At 42.1% G+C, this 16,152-nt stretch overlaps 3 protein-coding genes and 1 long non-coding RNA gene across 8 annotated transcripts in view; 3 read left to right on the forward strand and 1 right to left on the reverse strand.

Annotated features, from left to right (window-relative positions):
• The first annotated feature begins 445 nt into the window (after positions 1-445).
• On the forward strand, positions 446-2,803 carry LOC139780676 (uncharacterized). The gene is made up of 3 exons (XM_071719400.1): positions 446-473; positions 1,225-1,265; positions 1,655-2,803. Exons 1-3 carry the CDS (start codon positions 446-448, stop codon positions 2,801-2,803), a joined length of 1,218 nt encoding a protein of 405 aa, XP_071575501.1.
• Positions 2,804-4,956: 2,153 nt separating this feature from the next.
• Positions 4,957-6,974, forward strand: LOC139780662 (uncharacterized). Its single transcript, XM_071719382.1, has 5 exons — positions 4,957-5,266; positions 5,369-5,658; positions 6,400-6,511; positions 6,618-6,704; positions 6,762-6,974. The coding sequence occupies exons 1-5, from the start codon at positions 5,145-5,147 to the stop codon at positions 6,919-6,921; spliced, it is 771 nt and encodes a 256-aa protein (XP_071575483.1). The 5' UTR covers positions 4,957-5,144; the 3' UTR covers positions 6,922-6,974.
• On the forward strand, positions 5,704-6,396 carry LOC139780673 (uncharacterized). The gene is made up of 3 exons (XR_011720305.1): positions 5,704-5,879; positions 5,974-6,087; positions 6,368-6,396. It is a non-coding gene; the product is annotated as an uncharacterized lncRNA (long non-coding RNA).
• A 98-nt stretch (positions 6,975-7,072) lies between the features above and the next one.
• The window catches only part of Dyl (transmembrane protein dusky-like), a 34,377-nt gene continuing 25,297 nt past the window's right edge, over positions 7,073-16,152 (reverse strand). For all 5 annotated transcript variants that reach the window (XM_071719395.1, XM_071719391.1, XM_071719393.1 and 2 more), the window contains 4 exons: positions 10,567-11,342; positions 10,141-10,458; positions 9,478-9,796; positions 7,073-9,184 (listed from right to left, as the gene is read on the reverse strand). In XM_071719395.1, the coding sequence (XP_071575496.1) occupies positions 8,774-9,184; positions 9,478-9,796; positions 10,141-10,458; positions 10,567-11,342 (1,824 nt within the window). In that variant the 3' untranslated portion in view covers positions 7,073-8,773. The remainder of the gene's footprint in view (positions 9,185-9,477; positions 9,797-10,140; positions 10,459-10,566; positions 11,343-16,152) is intronic.

Genomic DNA, 16,152 nt, shown 5'->3' on the forward strand with positions numbered 1-16,152 from the left:
CATTATCAAATATCGTTGCAAGGAGCATTAAAAATTTATAAATAATAAAATAACGACAGAATAAAATAACTGCAATGAGCGTTTATAAAAATCGGTCCAAATGGGGAATTAAACGGCCAGGTTTATTTGCAAATACTTTTTGTAACGTACGCTGTTCTAAATCAACGAATATACCAGAAGATATAATCAAAGTAAATATAATAAAGAAAAAGTTAATAAAATAAAGCGATAAACTAAAGTAGAAACCTCTGTGCTATTTAAAGCGCAATGTATACAAATGTTTCAGATTGAAACTATAATGAAGTATCTTATAAAACCATCGTCGACAAAAAATTACCCAGCCCAGATTGAATCCGATTTATCTGAATTAGCCAGCTTACCGTGCGCCCAAGCATCCAAGAAATTTCAGATACTATCTGTGTTGATAAAAGAAGCAGTAGAGAACATGGTGCGCTGCGACCAAGTGCTTGAAAGTACTATTCAAACGAAATATCGTAAAGCTTCATAAGTATATAATTGTCAGTACAGAAAATAGATTTTAGCGAAAATAAAATCTAACGGGAATTAATTATTAACATAAACAAGATCTGTAATACACGATTTCTGATTTCTTTAATTTTATTTATCGACTTTAAAATTTTTTAATGTAAGACTGTACGTTATAATTATTAATCTTGTATCAACTTTTTCAGGGACAAATTAGAAAGTAGTAGATAATTTATTTTATTTTAGTTATATTTTATTCAATTTAAATTTATAGTAATTAAACGGAAAAAAGAATGTGTATGTGTGTGAATAAGATTAAAAATACTGCGATGAATATTGTTCTTTTCTTTGTCAGCAGTATTAGAATTTTAAAAATCTAAACCAGTGTGTCAATATCCCTAAAAATATTAAATCCTCATTAGCATTTACGTATTAAAAAATTATTTTTTTAATGGACCCATAAATGTAACATAAATATCTACCTCATAAATTCTTTCGGATTTAAATAATTAAGCAAGTACCAGTTTTATACGCTGCATGAATAAATCTTGCAAATGCAGAGTAATACGTCAGATAGAATTATTTCGCTATCTCATAAATTACATAAGCGCTGCGATTTATACAAGCACAACTATCCCTCTAGTTATTTTTATTGCTACGCTCGCTAATTCACGAGAGATAGCATTTTTCGCACTGCGATGCTTTTCGCATTGCATAAAATATCTTGTAATATTGCAGAACCGCCGGCGCATATTCAGACAAAGACTCTCCTAAATCTCGTGAGTAATTTTATTCGCGAATGGGGAGAAAAACCATGTGAAACACAATCCCATTTAAAAATCTGCAAATTCTGCGACAGCATTATCAACGATGAAACTCGGCAATACGCGGTATAAAATACGAGCTATTATGCTATTAACATAATCCCCTAACGAAATACAAAAAGATTTAATAGTTTTGCATATCCGCCTCAGAAGCAACAACGATATTCACTTCCGTACGATTTATTTCAGAGAAAATATTGTTGCGTTGAAGCCGAATATCTTGATCGACTATCGAAGGAATGGCTTTCGTTATACGCGTCGCATGTAATTTCAATTAAATCGCATATGTTTTACAAACGGATTTACTCGCGTGCAATTTTTATTTATTTACTATCTTTTCGCAGGATACATCAAAGTTGAATTCTGCCGTTTTTACTGATACTGAATACGAAGTTAATTATTCCAATAAGAGTGTTTTGCAAGAAGAGAGCTTTGCAGGAATCCAAAATTGCAACAGTACGGAGTTGCAATTAATTACTAATACTAGTCAGGATGACACACGTACGATATTCGAGAATTGTTATAAAAGTCACATTGGCTCCCGGATGAAGACAAATCAGTATACTTCGACGAAAGCGTCCGACAAGAGTCAACGTAACGTCCCGGGCGCTTCACGACAAGTTGATCTGAAAAGAATCGGACGTCCGATCGGATCGGGCATCGAAACTAATCGCCGTGACGGATTCATCGACGAAGATCTATCGGAAGCGAACGGCATTCGTTCGCTTGGGCGCGAAAAAACCGAAATGTCGGCAGGTGGAGCACGTAGCGACGACGGTACAAGAAATACCGACACGCTGGCGGAAAGAATACGCGAGAAACGTGACAATAATCCGCATCAGCGCGAACTCGGCGAGGTCGAAGATAAGAACCAGCAAGATCGTGGCTCGGCTCAACGTGATGTGCAAGAAGAAACGATCAGATCGCAGATCGCGGCTGAAAAAAGAAGAGGAGACAGAGATACGGAGGACGCGATGGCGATGGAGGAAGATGGTAGAAAGGAGAAAAGCGGCGAGCGCGGAAATCCCGGCGAGAATCCTTATCAACAGTGTCGCGGTGAAGAACGCGAGAAGCGATTGTCGGATAACGGCGCGGAGAAAATCGACCGATTGGATCGAGTCGAGGAGAAGAACGTTGCGACGGAGATACCGGGGAAGCTGGCCAAGAGCCTCGAGCATGAGCTCGAGGATGAGCGTGGTCGACGCGATCGACGCGAAAGCGAGGAAAACCCGGTTGCTCGTAGAGATAGGAAGAAAGAAGAGAGGGATAAGGACGACGAGCAGGCAGATACGGTGCGTCTAAGTAAGAATAAGGGGTCTGGAAGTAAGAGAACGACGGATTCGGCTGGTGACGCGGAAAAGGGACGCTCCGCCGTTAATGAAGAGGGAAAACTTCCTGCGAGCAACGGAAAGCGCAAAGGTGCGTCAACCGACGAAAGAAGCGATCCCGGGGAAGCGAGAAAACGGACAGCTAGTAAGTACATACTCGTCTGAGATACAACGCTGCACAGATTACGGAAAAACTATATCTCTCTCGTAGTTCAAAAACAAAGTTAGCACCTTGTCATCCATGACCGTTTGGCTTTTGGTGACATCCTGGTGATCAGTGATTTCCGTAGTGATCGGCGTCATTAAAATCTTTTTTAAAACACTTAGAAAAAACAAACACCATTAATACAGAATTTTAAATGACAACAGCTAGATGATTATATAAAGTTAAAAGTGCGATAACACAGTATTCATGAGGATAATCTTATTTAATCACATTGCGATATTTTATTATTTTAATATTTTACGATAATGAAAATTCTACTGTGGCGTGCACAGTGAGACATACATATAACATTTGTTGGGCAAGCAACGTATTAAGTTTGATATGATTATGTAATGCCAATGATAAGACGCGAACGTTTGGCTTGGAGTTAATTGAGATCGCTTCCAGCACTTGTCTCTCGTACCAATCGTGTTATCATTGTGTATCGCGGAACGATGCAACCCGATCGATTCTCGTTATCATACTTGGACTATAGAAAGATTCCTGGTTTCGTCTAGACCCTTCAAATCCAATCGAATACCAATTATCGAACGCGCACTTTGTGGAGCTCGGCTGGACCCGATTGCCAGTTACCAAAATTATGAGAAAGATCGTACGATATGAAGCCAGACCGGCGAAGCCCGGCCTAAATTGGTAGGTTGATATCCAGACGCGAAAACTGATACAAGCGTAAAGTATACAAATGACATGCTTCAAATAGTAACGACCCAGACAGCACCATGTCCAAAATCGGGACATAAGACATCTTTTAGACGTCTTTTAGCCATCTTTTAGCTATCTTTTCGTAAGACATCTAAAAGATGTCTTTTAGACGTCTTATGTCCCATTTTTGGACATGCGTGCTGTCTGGGAAGCCTACTACAGTTATTCGCCTACTACAAGGTCACGAAGTTTATATTTATTAAATTTTAATATCTTAAGATCACGCAGCACGATATTTTAATTGCACAATTAATTTATTAAGGACAATAAGGACAATTTAATCTAGTTTAGGCGATAGCGAGTATTATTCATCAGCTAAATTAGTCGCATGTTAATACCGAATTAAAGCAGTTTAGAAATAAACGGGTTAAATGGCAGGCTAAATAAATTATGTTACAGCCAACTTCACACATGATTAGTTACTAACAAGTAAACAATTAGACCGACGAACGAAGCTAATGGGACGGTATCACAAACAAGCATGTATTTTAATCTGCCGTGAACGGCAGAGAGCCATGTGATATTGTGTAATTAATCGGCAAACGATGCAGTAATTTGTTTGTACATTAGGTTCAAAAAATACAGACACAGAGGCGCGGTATATTACGACGATGGATTAACGCTATTTTCGAGATTCCATCCCGATGGTTCTGGCGAGTTGTTTTATCCCAACGGCGTATTGGCTATTAGAGTCTACAGACCAGAAAACCGGAAATGTAATTGAGTTATCTACATAATGCGATTTATACAGAGTATTTCATTGCTACCGGATATTTTCACAGCTGCAGATTCGACAGGTTTTGTCGATTATCTTTTAAGAAAAATAAAATTAATCGTCCATTATCCTAACTTAATTTGCGTATTAATTACGTGACAATTGAACGCTTCAAATTACATTATTGTTAAATTATTAAAATAAATTAAACCCCAGATTTTATTTACGTTATTAGAATCAAAATTTTATTTTTAATGTTATACAAGTTTTCAAGCATTCATATTTCAATCATCATGTTTTCTCTTGTCGTCTATTGTTTAACTAATTGGTAATTCTGGAATATTCTGTACACATATGTATGCAACGCGCAATACAGCTAAATTACGAATTCATCGTTGTTTATCGAAATTGAAGACAGATCGAGATAATGGTACACAGGAAAAAAAGAAGTGTCGAATCAACACTGATATACTTGTAGATACGCAAGAATATATCATCTTGAAATGAGATTATATTGCATTAAACGAAGAAAACTTGCTTGAATGAAGTTATTTATATATAGTTAAATGAAGTTTTATATAATTCAATCAAGAAAAAAAAGTTGAAATAAAAAGTTGAAATTCTTATAAGAAGATTATATATTCTTGCGTATATAACAAGTATATCAGTGTTGATTTAACACTTCTTTTTTTCTATGTACTCAGATCGTTAAATACTCTTCAAGATTTATTAACTAACTTTGGCAATCCTTTTGCCAAAGCGTTTCGATTCGCGACGATCGCATTCGTAGATACCAATCGGTCTCCAGACCGGCTTTCGTATATGGGTTTTAAAAAAATCGCTGCTATCGATTTCAAGACGATATGTATACTGTGTTCACGCCAGGAGGCAAAGACGCATTGGCGATCGAAAGGGAGTCTCAGATCTTGGCGATATTCGACACCATGGGACACGGCGTCGTTTTCGACGTGGACGGCGCGGCGAGGTAACGCGCGCGGAAAAAGAATTTACAAAAGAATGTTTAATTACTGTCGAGAGAAGCTCTCTCGCGCGCACGCCAATTCAGGCACTCCAATTACTTCTGCAGGCTGTCCTACAACCAGATCGGAGGAATTTTTACGGACAATCCCGCCGGTCTGCCCCTCGTTTGGGCTTGGAACGCGAATCCGAGGGAGTCGATACTCGAGACTGTATACACGGTGTGTGTGTGCGCGCGCGAACGATGTTTATCGGAGTTTTTCCCACTTCCTTCCAGTATAGATTTTCGATCAATCATGAATAAGCGAACGGAGCTAAAACCTTTCACGTACTTCACTTCTCCGTCGAATCACGAATTGAAAATATGTAAAGGCAACTTTTACGCGATTCCTACAGCTTGTAAATAGAATAACAAATTTATTCTGAAATTTTCTGTAAAGAGATTATACGCGGAATGGGCACAGTCGTTACATTATCCATGCAAGATTTAGCATTTTAAATGATACTACTGTTAATCGATAAATTGCATGAAATAAACAATCTTTTTTTTAACGGCAGGAAAATTTAACCGAACCGTTGCAAATGGAATTTTTCCCTCCGACTGGTAAATCGACGGAAAGGTGAGACATGCTTTCAAAGATTTATGTATGTACATATAAAGCAGCGATGTGTTCACACGCAGCACGTTCCGATTACCTTTGATTGGCTTCGCAGTTCCGGAAACGTTAAGACACCGATATCACCGTCCAGCTCGAGAAATAAGGAAAAGAAGGTCGCCGAAGTGCAGAAACCTGTTGTCGAGGAGCGACAAGAAGAGGTCGGGAGCAAGTATGTCAAGCAAAAAAGTAGAGCGAATTCTATCCAAACAAAGCATTCTAATTACGCCACATACTACCGTCTGGAAATACTCATGCTGGAAATAAATTGCATCGTATTTCGTTAAGCGCATCTCTCTCGTTTATAGATACTGCCCTATTTAAAATAATGTTTTACGCATTATATATTGTCGTGCGTGTTGGAAATTAACGCATTAGAGATAATTATATATAAGATATACCCACTCGTTCTGTAATAATAATTGCAATTAATGCGTTATCAATGTATTTAGATCAAACGACAATCAAGATCTTCCTAAAGAAGACATTTATCACATAAAAGTGATTTGCATGAAATTGAATGAATTTCTTGGCTTGCGAATCATCGATCGAAGGAATATCAGTCTACGATTTTCTGCTAGAAATAAAAGCATCAGGTTTCGCGATTATCTTGACTAATATATACCATAAAGTTTTATAATCTTATATATGTGTGTCAGTTAAATATATTTTCTACTATTTATACGTATTTTATTTTTGCAGGATAGAATTAGGTACAATTCTGAATTTTAATAAAGAAGTAGCGTCTCATATGGTAGAAGCAAGTGATTGGAAAAGCGATATGCTGAGGTGAGCCAATAATATAGTTTCCAAACTGAATATGACAGTTACTTCTTCGTCGCACAGATGCAGATTCCAGGAGAAATTGTCGAAGAAACTGGAATCCGAAGACAGTCTGTACGATTTAGCTAAGGAGTATCGAAAGGTAAAGAGATTCGCGAAAGAGCGTAAAGCTATGCTTGCCAAGTACAAACCTTTTTCCGGGCTCAGCCGCGCCTTCAGTTGATCGTGCGAGACTAAAAGTTAAATATTGAATATTTTGAGCTTCGCGGTTGAAGAAACAAATACAAAGTATACACCAGAACTAATCGATTCTCGTCGCCTGTCGTTTTAATCTACATGGGAAAAATGGTCAAGAAAAAAGAGGAACGCGCAAGTTTATATAAATAAAAATGATCATGTAATTAAAATAATTCTCAAACAATTAATTATAACGGATGTTTTGTGGATACATTTCTCGCGTTGGTATAATAAACGTATACAACGTCAACACATTTCGCGCATTGTATGTGTGATCTTATACGTTTAACGTGTACGTGTGTGTGTGTGTCAGTTTGTATGAACGTGTCTATGTGTACGTGTATGCGTGTATGCATATGTGTGTGTGTGTGTGTGTGTGTGTGCTTAAAACACATACGTAAAACATATTCCCAAATTCCGGGAATATTCCTCGACGGATACCTTAAGTACTAAGCGAAGTAGAGTAAAGAAAGGGTAATGTCGTACAATTTTGATCAATAAATTAAGTTAGGTCGATCGGGGGTGTAGAGTTAGAAAAGGGATAGAGGAGGGAGGATAATAAATAGAGTCTTCTCGTTGTATCTTAAGCGGCTTAGCGAGCGTTCCTCTCGTTCCCGGGGTCGCGCGATTCCTCGCCCTAAATTAAACTTTCAGAGGACGAGCGTCGTGTTTCGACGACTCCGCAGCCCAATTTCCAGGGCACAAACATGTTTACCGGGAGCGCTCGGTGAACCGCTTAAAGATTTAAGAACGCGAAATAACGGTACCACCGAGCACCGCCGCCGACGTCTCGGCGTATGACGTCGAGCGTCGCGACGCGACGAGCTCGGTTCTCGCGCGCGCGGTTCTCCGAGCGGAAGTCGCCGGCACGGGAAAAGGGGCACGGCGAAACGCGATGAGGTACAACGAAGGCGATAAAGAAAGAAACACTCGTTTGAAGTATACGATGCGTGTATAAATAATAGCGCGTAAACACACGGTGATCGGAGAGACGCGAGAACCTGAAAGCGGGTCCTGAAGGGCCGTCTGACTACCCGCGCGGCTTATTTACAATGCCCTCCTTAGAGACTACTCTGGCGATTGCGCGATCGATCTCTCGCTCCCTGATACCGGGCCGCCCGCGCCGTCGGGCAGACCGTCGAGTAATCGTCGAGACGTGGAAATTTACGTCGTTGATCGCTACGCGGTAACGCCGCGGTGATCACGAAGCGTCAACGGAGATCGACTCGCGGTATTCATCATCATCACTGTGGCGCGCGCTCCATCGATCGCGATGATTGGTAGGGAGGAAGCCTGATCCCGACCGGCGGACGATCGGTGGAACGCGCGTTAGTGCAGTGCGCTTCTTTTTCCCCGTTTACCTTCCTCTCCCCTCCGCTTCGCCACTTCCTCGCCACTCGCTTCCGGGGGCCTCTTTATTTACACGCTCTCTCTACTCGAAGATCCCCCTCGTCCTTCCACGTCCGATCGAATTCGCGCCCTCTCAATCGATACCGATCTATAGTAGTCGTTTGTCTCTCTCGATTCGACGAGCGCGGATTGACGCGACTGGTCACTGGACTAGACACGAAGCTACCGGCTACCACCGATGGAAGAGAGGAGAGAGAGAGAGGAGAGAAACGCGGTTGCAGCTTTCGACGAGGAGAATCTCCGACGTGTGGTGGACGTGGTGTCTCGAGTTTCGTTTCGGATGAAATAGCGTCGCGGTGCCGGTCCCGAAGCATCGCCCGCGTCGTCGAGGTCGACGATCCTCCGGAGGGGGGGGATCTCTTCCTTCTTCTTCCTTCTCTATGCGGCGAGTTTCTCTTTTTTTGATTTTGCGCACCGTACACGCCTCTTCAGTTGGCGACTTTCACGAACTCCGGGTTCGGCATGCTGCAGTTCTCGGTCGCGTACACCGGATGTACGAAGCTGGTGCCGCCTATCGCGGCGTTCTTGCGGTCGACGGCGCGCACCCTGACGAAGAGGAAGGCCGCGACGAGGGAGGCCACCACGACGACCAGCAGCAGCATCACCAGACCGCCCACGAAACCCGGCAGGCTCATGCAGATCGTCTCCGGGTCGGTGGACGCGCTGGCGTTCTGTATGACCACGGTGGTGTCGTTGCTGGAGTTCGTTGTGCCCAGCGCGAAATTAACGTCGCCCGGCGCGACCACCTGGATGACCCTCGAGGTGTTGACGTCCGTCATCTCCTGCGCCGCTCGTTTGTACACGTGGGTGGAGAACAAGGTCACCGTGTGATAGATATTCTAAAAAATCGAGGGTAACCGTTGTAACACACCGGCGAATTCGCAACATAGTAGGATACTAAACGGTACCGTAGAACGCGTCATTGATAATGTATTCGTGACGAGCTACATCGCTGATAAATTGAGAAAGGAAGACGACAGTTTACGCTGACAGCTCGGCAAATGTCTTTTGTCTCAAATATACACTCTATTCTTAAAGTTCTTGGTCATTTCATTGTTATCACTCTCATTATTAACGCATGTTATATTGATAGAAATGTGGAAATAAAGATTGCACTCTTTAGAACACTTACGCTATCGTCTTCGAGGTCGTGCGGCTCGTCGTGCCTTCGCCTCCTAGCACCTCTGAGCTCAGCCGGGAAACCTTCAACTGACCTCGGTCGACCTCCGAGAATAGCTAGATTACCCTCAAGCTCCTCCGTGCCGGCGGTTCCTTTTCGCTTTACAGTCTGGTACGCCGCCGAATGGCCGGGTAGAGGAGGCGGAGGGAGATGGATATTATCCTGGGGGCTTTGGGGCGAGCTGCTCGCCGTAGCGTCACCCGGCGTCGAGCTGGGCGAGGAGGACGAGGTCTGCGCTTGCGGTGCTGGAACCACGTCCGGATTCGGCTCGCTGCGGAAGAAATTAATTTATACTTTGTGTTTTGCGACGATTTATATCTCTACTATTGTGAACACTACTTTATAATGAACATATTAGTCTCTGTATTCTCGTAGAAGCTATTCAGAAAATATCTCGATGAAAGATGCCGAGAAAGATGAAATTATAAAGAAGATCCTGAGAATATTTTAAATTATATATCTTTAAAAGTAAAATAAAATATTCTCTTCAGAGGAGTGTTATAATCTCCCAGCAAGAAATCTTAATGGAATTCAGCGGACCTTCTTTTGCGCGAGGTAGCTTCATAGAAAAGCTTTCTTCAATATTTACGCGTCAGTGCTCGTCCGCTTTCTCACCTGTACGCTCCAGCCGGTCCGCTGGGATGTCGCGGATCGGGATAAGCCGGCGGTACGCCATATTCGGGCACAGGCGGGGCACCGTACTCCGAAGAAAGACCTTGCGAGACCGGTGCGCCATATTCGTGAGTAATGCCGCCGGCAGGTGCACCGTACTCGAGACCGGGATGTCCACACTTGGGCTCGGGGCAATTGTACCGGCAGACTTGGATCACGCACTGGAAGTGAACGTTCATGCTGTCGGGGAACTTGAAGGCCTGGAAGTAGGCGAAGCTAACGACCGACGCGCTCGGGCCGAAGTTCTTGATCTTTTGGAACCTGCGGAAGAAATGTAACTTCGTATCCTTCTTTCTTGATAAAAAAAAAAAAATAGCGATTGCCAGCGAAAATAGCGATATAAAATATCATCATAACGCTAGAACTCACCTGGACATGATCTTCGGCCTGACCACGCAACCGTACTGATCGACCAGCTGAATCGGCGCCCGTTTGCCGTCGTGAGCGACGCAATTCCTCACCAGCATGTCGAACTTGTTCTCGTCGTCCTTGATAGCCAGCACCATCGTCATGGTCTGACCGATTTTGACGATGCCGGACACCTCGCTTGCCCAGGGACCCTTGCCGACCTGTATCTGCATCCAACACTGCAGGTTGTCGCCGAGGAAGTTGGCGGTGACGGCGTGCAGCATGTCGACCTGGAACGGCCTGAAGGTGACCGCCTTCTCGTAGAAGTCGTACCAGGTGCAGCGCAGCTTCCTCGCCTGGTCCCACACCTCCTGCACGTACGGATCGTACTGCACGATGATCGTGTTCTCCACGTAGCTGCCGGACGGCGTCGGGGCGCCGTAGGCGGCCACGTTGTGGTTCGCCGACGAGCTCATGCCGCACGAGTTGAGGAAGATCTCGAAGGTCGCGCTCAGATGGCCGGTGCCGGGTTTCAGATGGACGCAGTGCGGATCCGAGTAGAAGCCCTTGCTGAAGATCATACCGTAGAACGGCCGATCGAACTCGATGTTCACCCGCATGTGCGTCTTCTCGCACTGCACCTGCAGATGCTTGATCTGCGGGGTGTCGGGCGACGCCAGCGGCCAGTTCTCCTCGTGGGCGACCGGTGGGCCATACTGAGCCGGGGCCCCATAGACGGATCTGTGTTCCAAGGGCAACGCACTGCTGTCGACCAACGGTGCTTCACTCCGCACACCCTGATAACAGAAACGAACAGCGTGAAAAGAAGCAATTTCTCAAAAAAACAAAGATTGAAAAGAAGAGATTAATCACTTAGCGTGCAATCGATACGCGTAAAATTTACTAGAATAGACGTAGAATAAAGCCTATCGCACAATACAAGGTACAGGCAATTGGAACAGGGAATAAGACCGACAACAGAAATAACCACATTTTAACTTATCAAAAACTATGTATTAAACGCAATGGAATACGAAATAGGCAATAGGAATTTCCGACGCGTTTTGGATTTCTGTTCTCTATTGCCTGTGCCTGAACAATCACAATAAGTAATTCAGTTTTTATTATAAGTTGAAATGGAGTTATTTCTGTTGCCTGGCTTATTCCCTGTTCCTATTGCCTTTGTATTGTGTTCAAAGCTTAATCCTATGTGTGGATGCAAGCAAACGTAAGTAAATATATAGACGAGAAAGCTGAACATAAGAATTAAAATGCGAGAGCGATTAATCATAAAACGTGAACACGATCGAAGCAGCATTTATCTTCTTGGCGAGCTTTACATTAAGACACAAGTACGGTTTGTTTGAACGAAACTTTTTCAATTTGCGCGTTAAGTATACAAATAGCGTAACGTGAATGCGATGTGTCGCACAAGTTTGAAGACTCTTCGGGCTGCATCGCCAACAAGGGCGGCGGCGATTTACATGAAACACGTGCCCTTTTCGAGACCTCGCACGTACATACACGTTTCGAAACACAGTGCTGCGGTTCTTATAACGGGGATTCCACTAAAGTTTTAACCGAGTCGCGCGACGCGCGAACGTGACAAAAAGCAAAACGATTCGCTGTCTTTCTCAGAGTGTCTTCTCCGAGCGATCTCGACTTCTTTCTTTCGACGACGCCTCGCAGGCGGCATACTTCTGCCGGACACACTTTCCGGAATTACAATAAATGAACGCGAGTACACTTCCCTTTACGCCCCACCCTCTCGTTGTCGCACTCTTCAGCGTCGTCTGGTACGATGTAAAAGCGAGACTGTATTAAAAATTCCACAAATGTCGTCGATCGTTGCGACCTTTCACGCAATGCCAATCTTACGCGATTTATCGAAGGGGAGGAAGAATCTCGGGGAGGAATCGCGTCCTTGAGAAAAGCACTTCCGAATTCTACTTCCTTGAAATTCGCTACTGCATCGAAGACGAGAAGACGCACGAGAAGAAATAGACTCTTCACTACATTCTCCTTTTTCCTTTCTCTTTTACGAACTGTTTGTTTCCCTTCAGGATAGACAAATACTTGTAAAGGTAAATTCTAGCAAGGTTTTTAATTTGTAAATTGAAAATTTACTTTAACTCATGTTTAATTTATAAATTAGTTAGTTTAGATTGAGTAGTGTATATGCTAAATCACAAAAAAAGGACAAATTGTACAAATTTAAAATATCTTAATTTTATTTAACGACGTTTTTACCAATATTTTGTACGCGCATTACTTTGATTGATCAATATGTTAATTCTTCCAATATATTCTGCAAAATAATCTTTTTATCAGCATCAGCTACGACCGATATGTCGGTTCAGTTTCATACGGAATGTAAATCGTTGTAGACGCCTTTGTGCCGGCACGAGAGTACCGTATGTTAATAATGCTTGAAAATATGCTGACAAAAAAAAACGTGACCGAAAACGCGTGTACTGTTAGCCAAAGGAACATTCGTCGAATCGAATACGGGGCTCACGTTCACAGAAGGCCGGGCGACGACGAGCCCGGCCGACTCCCTCGGGCAATTTTGTATTCTGATTTGGCAGAATTGCAGGAGGGTAATTACGGGGATCTGCGTACCGAGACCAATGTCTTCACTTCCGCCCGGCAGATCGTTCTAAATACGGATTTTACGTATAGCAGCGCATCTATCGTACTCTTCCATGCTTTCCCCAATTTGACACGCAACTCTAAACACATTGCGCTTCGTCATTAACATAATATCTATGTTAACATCGAGCACATCTTATATTTGATTGCGCGAATCTCGCGCACGGGCGTGTTAATGATTAAATAAATATACCATGAATGTGATGGCGCAAAGATAACGATTGCAAATTCAATAAACGAGTCTCAGATATATTCGCGTGCTAATGAGATATCACGTTTCATTGTGTAACAATAAGAAAATGTAGAGTGGTGCGGGAACTGCAGTTATATTCACGGATAACTGTATTGAAACTAGATCTCGTAGTATGCCAATTGCAACAATTTCCATTATGAGGTAATTACGGAAGCCAAACGTTCGCGTTTACGCATACGTGATCATAAACTAGATCACAAATCTTATCAATGATACAGTTGTTAACTTCTAAACAGCCATTGATTGACCATTGATTTGTATGTATTAATTTATTAACATGAATCAATTGATTAATTTAAATATTGATAAGTTATTGTAATAATATATTAACAATTAATTACGAATTTATAATCTAAATTCATTAATATTAATGATTTCATCAAATATCTACGTTTCTTGAAAATCGTAAGCCGTGACGGTATTTAATAATTTCCGAAATAAACGATTGTAGCGTTTCTACAAATCTGGATCAATTTATTGTTAAAACCTGAAGGAGTTTCTCTATAAATTTGTTTGGGGCGCCCAATCTCGAAACGAAATCGACTCTCCTTCGTATATTTTGATCTTTTACTCATCTCGATATATAACACGGTCATGACTTCCCGGAAAAACCGAGGCAGTTATTCCCATGCAATTTGGAGAAACGCTGTTAATAAAGGGAGAGAAATGAACATGAGGCATTAAGTCGTGTGTTAATCGTCGGACGGTACCGGTCGTGACAGCCGGATGACAGTGGCGATTTATCGCGGCACGCGGGTTTGTAAGCTGGGCAGGTCGACGACGTACACATACTTGTCCGCTTTCTTGTTCTACTTGCACCTGCGCCTGATCAGGTTCACGGACTTTCTGGATAGAAAAGTATACGGCGCGGCGTGCGGAAGCGGTCGGTGTGCGTGTAATCGAAATCACGGTCCGCTACGATCGTACGAAGCTTAAGTAAGCGCGGTTCTTCTCTTTCTATCGGTCCGCCGAATTTCCAGCACGAATGTGTCTTAATCATGCATAGGTCGGGGCGAGCCAATTAGTCCGTGAATCTCTCGGCACACAACACGTCTGCTTGCTATCTCCTACGTTGTTATTCTTACTTTATCGAAATTTTACTCTATTTTCATTTTACTGTACGCTTTCTTGTGCTCTATTAATCTTCTCGAGTATATAAATGGGTTAGAAATACGATTACAAATTTCATGAAACGCGATACGCGACGCTTCTAGCATCTACCGAAAAATAACTTTCACGAGAAATCGTTAACCTTAATAAACGAAACCCAGTTTTCATGATAAATCGTTAATCTTATGAAGAAGTGTCTTCACTTCTTGATAAGTTTAAACTTATCAAAGCAACCTGTATTTAAAGTCAATGAATAGTATCACTACAAATAATGTGATGCGATATAAAAAGAGAGCTTCACTTATTGAAGCTATATAAATCTTGACACTAAATAAAAATTCCTAATTTCGTTTTATTATAAAAAATGAATACGAAATTGAGAGAAGGATGAAAAATGCATTTCAAATAGTTCATAATTTTCGCGAGAATACCACAATTTTATATATCAAAGACAATTCAAATCGATTTAAATTTATCTTCTTTTTTTACAAACGGGACGCGCCATGCTCGAAGGACACGCCGCTGTCGCAGCAGAAGACGGGAGACAGATTTCACTTTTCCATTGTCGTCCGCCAGACGACAAATTGTTCGCAATTGGACAACGTACTTTCACCGAATCGCGTGTGCAGAACAAGCATCTTAATTGTCACGGATGTGACGCCTCTCGCATTCGTCCGCGATTCGATTTCAGAGGTTCCGCTTTAATCGCGCGCATTTTGCGCAATAACGCTATTGACTGTGCCGTTTAATAGGTTGAGTGCTACGGCGGATACCGGTGTCCGATATTTTACGCCGACGGTATTTTTATCTCCTTCACGTTGCATGCACGTGAGAGCTCGCTAATATCAACTTTCGAGGCAAAAATGTTAGATGCTTTTTTTAAATTCGGGCATTGATTTCATACTTGGTAGTCTTATTAATATATATTATTGTATATCTAAAGAAGATATTACACATATATTGATTTTATAACATTTTCTTCACTGTTAAATTCATAGGGTCAAATTGTACTCAATTTAAGTAATTTTTAACCATGCCTTTAGGCTATAGGTCGCCACTGCTCCTACTCAATACGGAGTTAATTTAACTAAAACAACGTTAGTTTGACTAAACCAATAGAGTTAAAATAATACTATTTTGTTTTAAAATAATAAATTCTGACGCACATGGTAGTTAAAAATAACAAAATGTTATCTAACTCAAGATATTACTTAAAATTTCATCCTTTAACATTTAACAGTGTTGATCCACTGATAATGTACAGACACGAATAATAGGTACATAATATTTTGAAGAGATATAAAACTTCTGTGCAAGAGACGCAATCGACGCGTGATGCAAAGATACAATGAAAATGACTAATGACTCGTTTCTGCTCGGAAGATATTGTAATTACGAAGAAAATTTGATCCACGGGCGGTACGAGGAATAATAAATTCGGTGACTTTCTCTCGTTTAGAAAGCATGGCGATTCTGCGGGTCCACGTGGTGTGTGCTTTCGACACGGCTCGGTATCAAAAGTAAGATAACGAATTTTCACGGGGAGAAACTTCCGAGTCGTGTAACACAAGCGATGTCTCTTCGCCTGTATA

The sequence above is a fragment of the Temnothorax nylanderi genome, unplaced genomic scaffold, assembly GCF_030848795.1.
Source record: "Temnothorax nylanderi isolate EJ_2023f unplaced genomic scaffold, tnyl_v1.0 TNYL_tig0291_pilon, whole genome shotgun sequence".
NCBI lineage: Eukaryota > Metazoa > Arthropoda > Insecta > Hymenoptera > Formicidae > Temnothorax > Temnothorax nylanderi.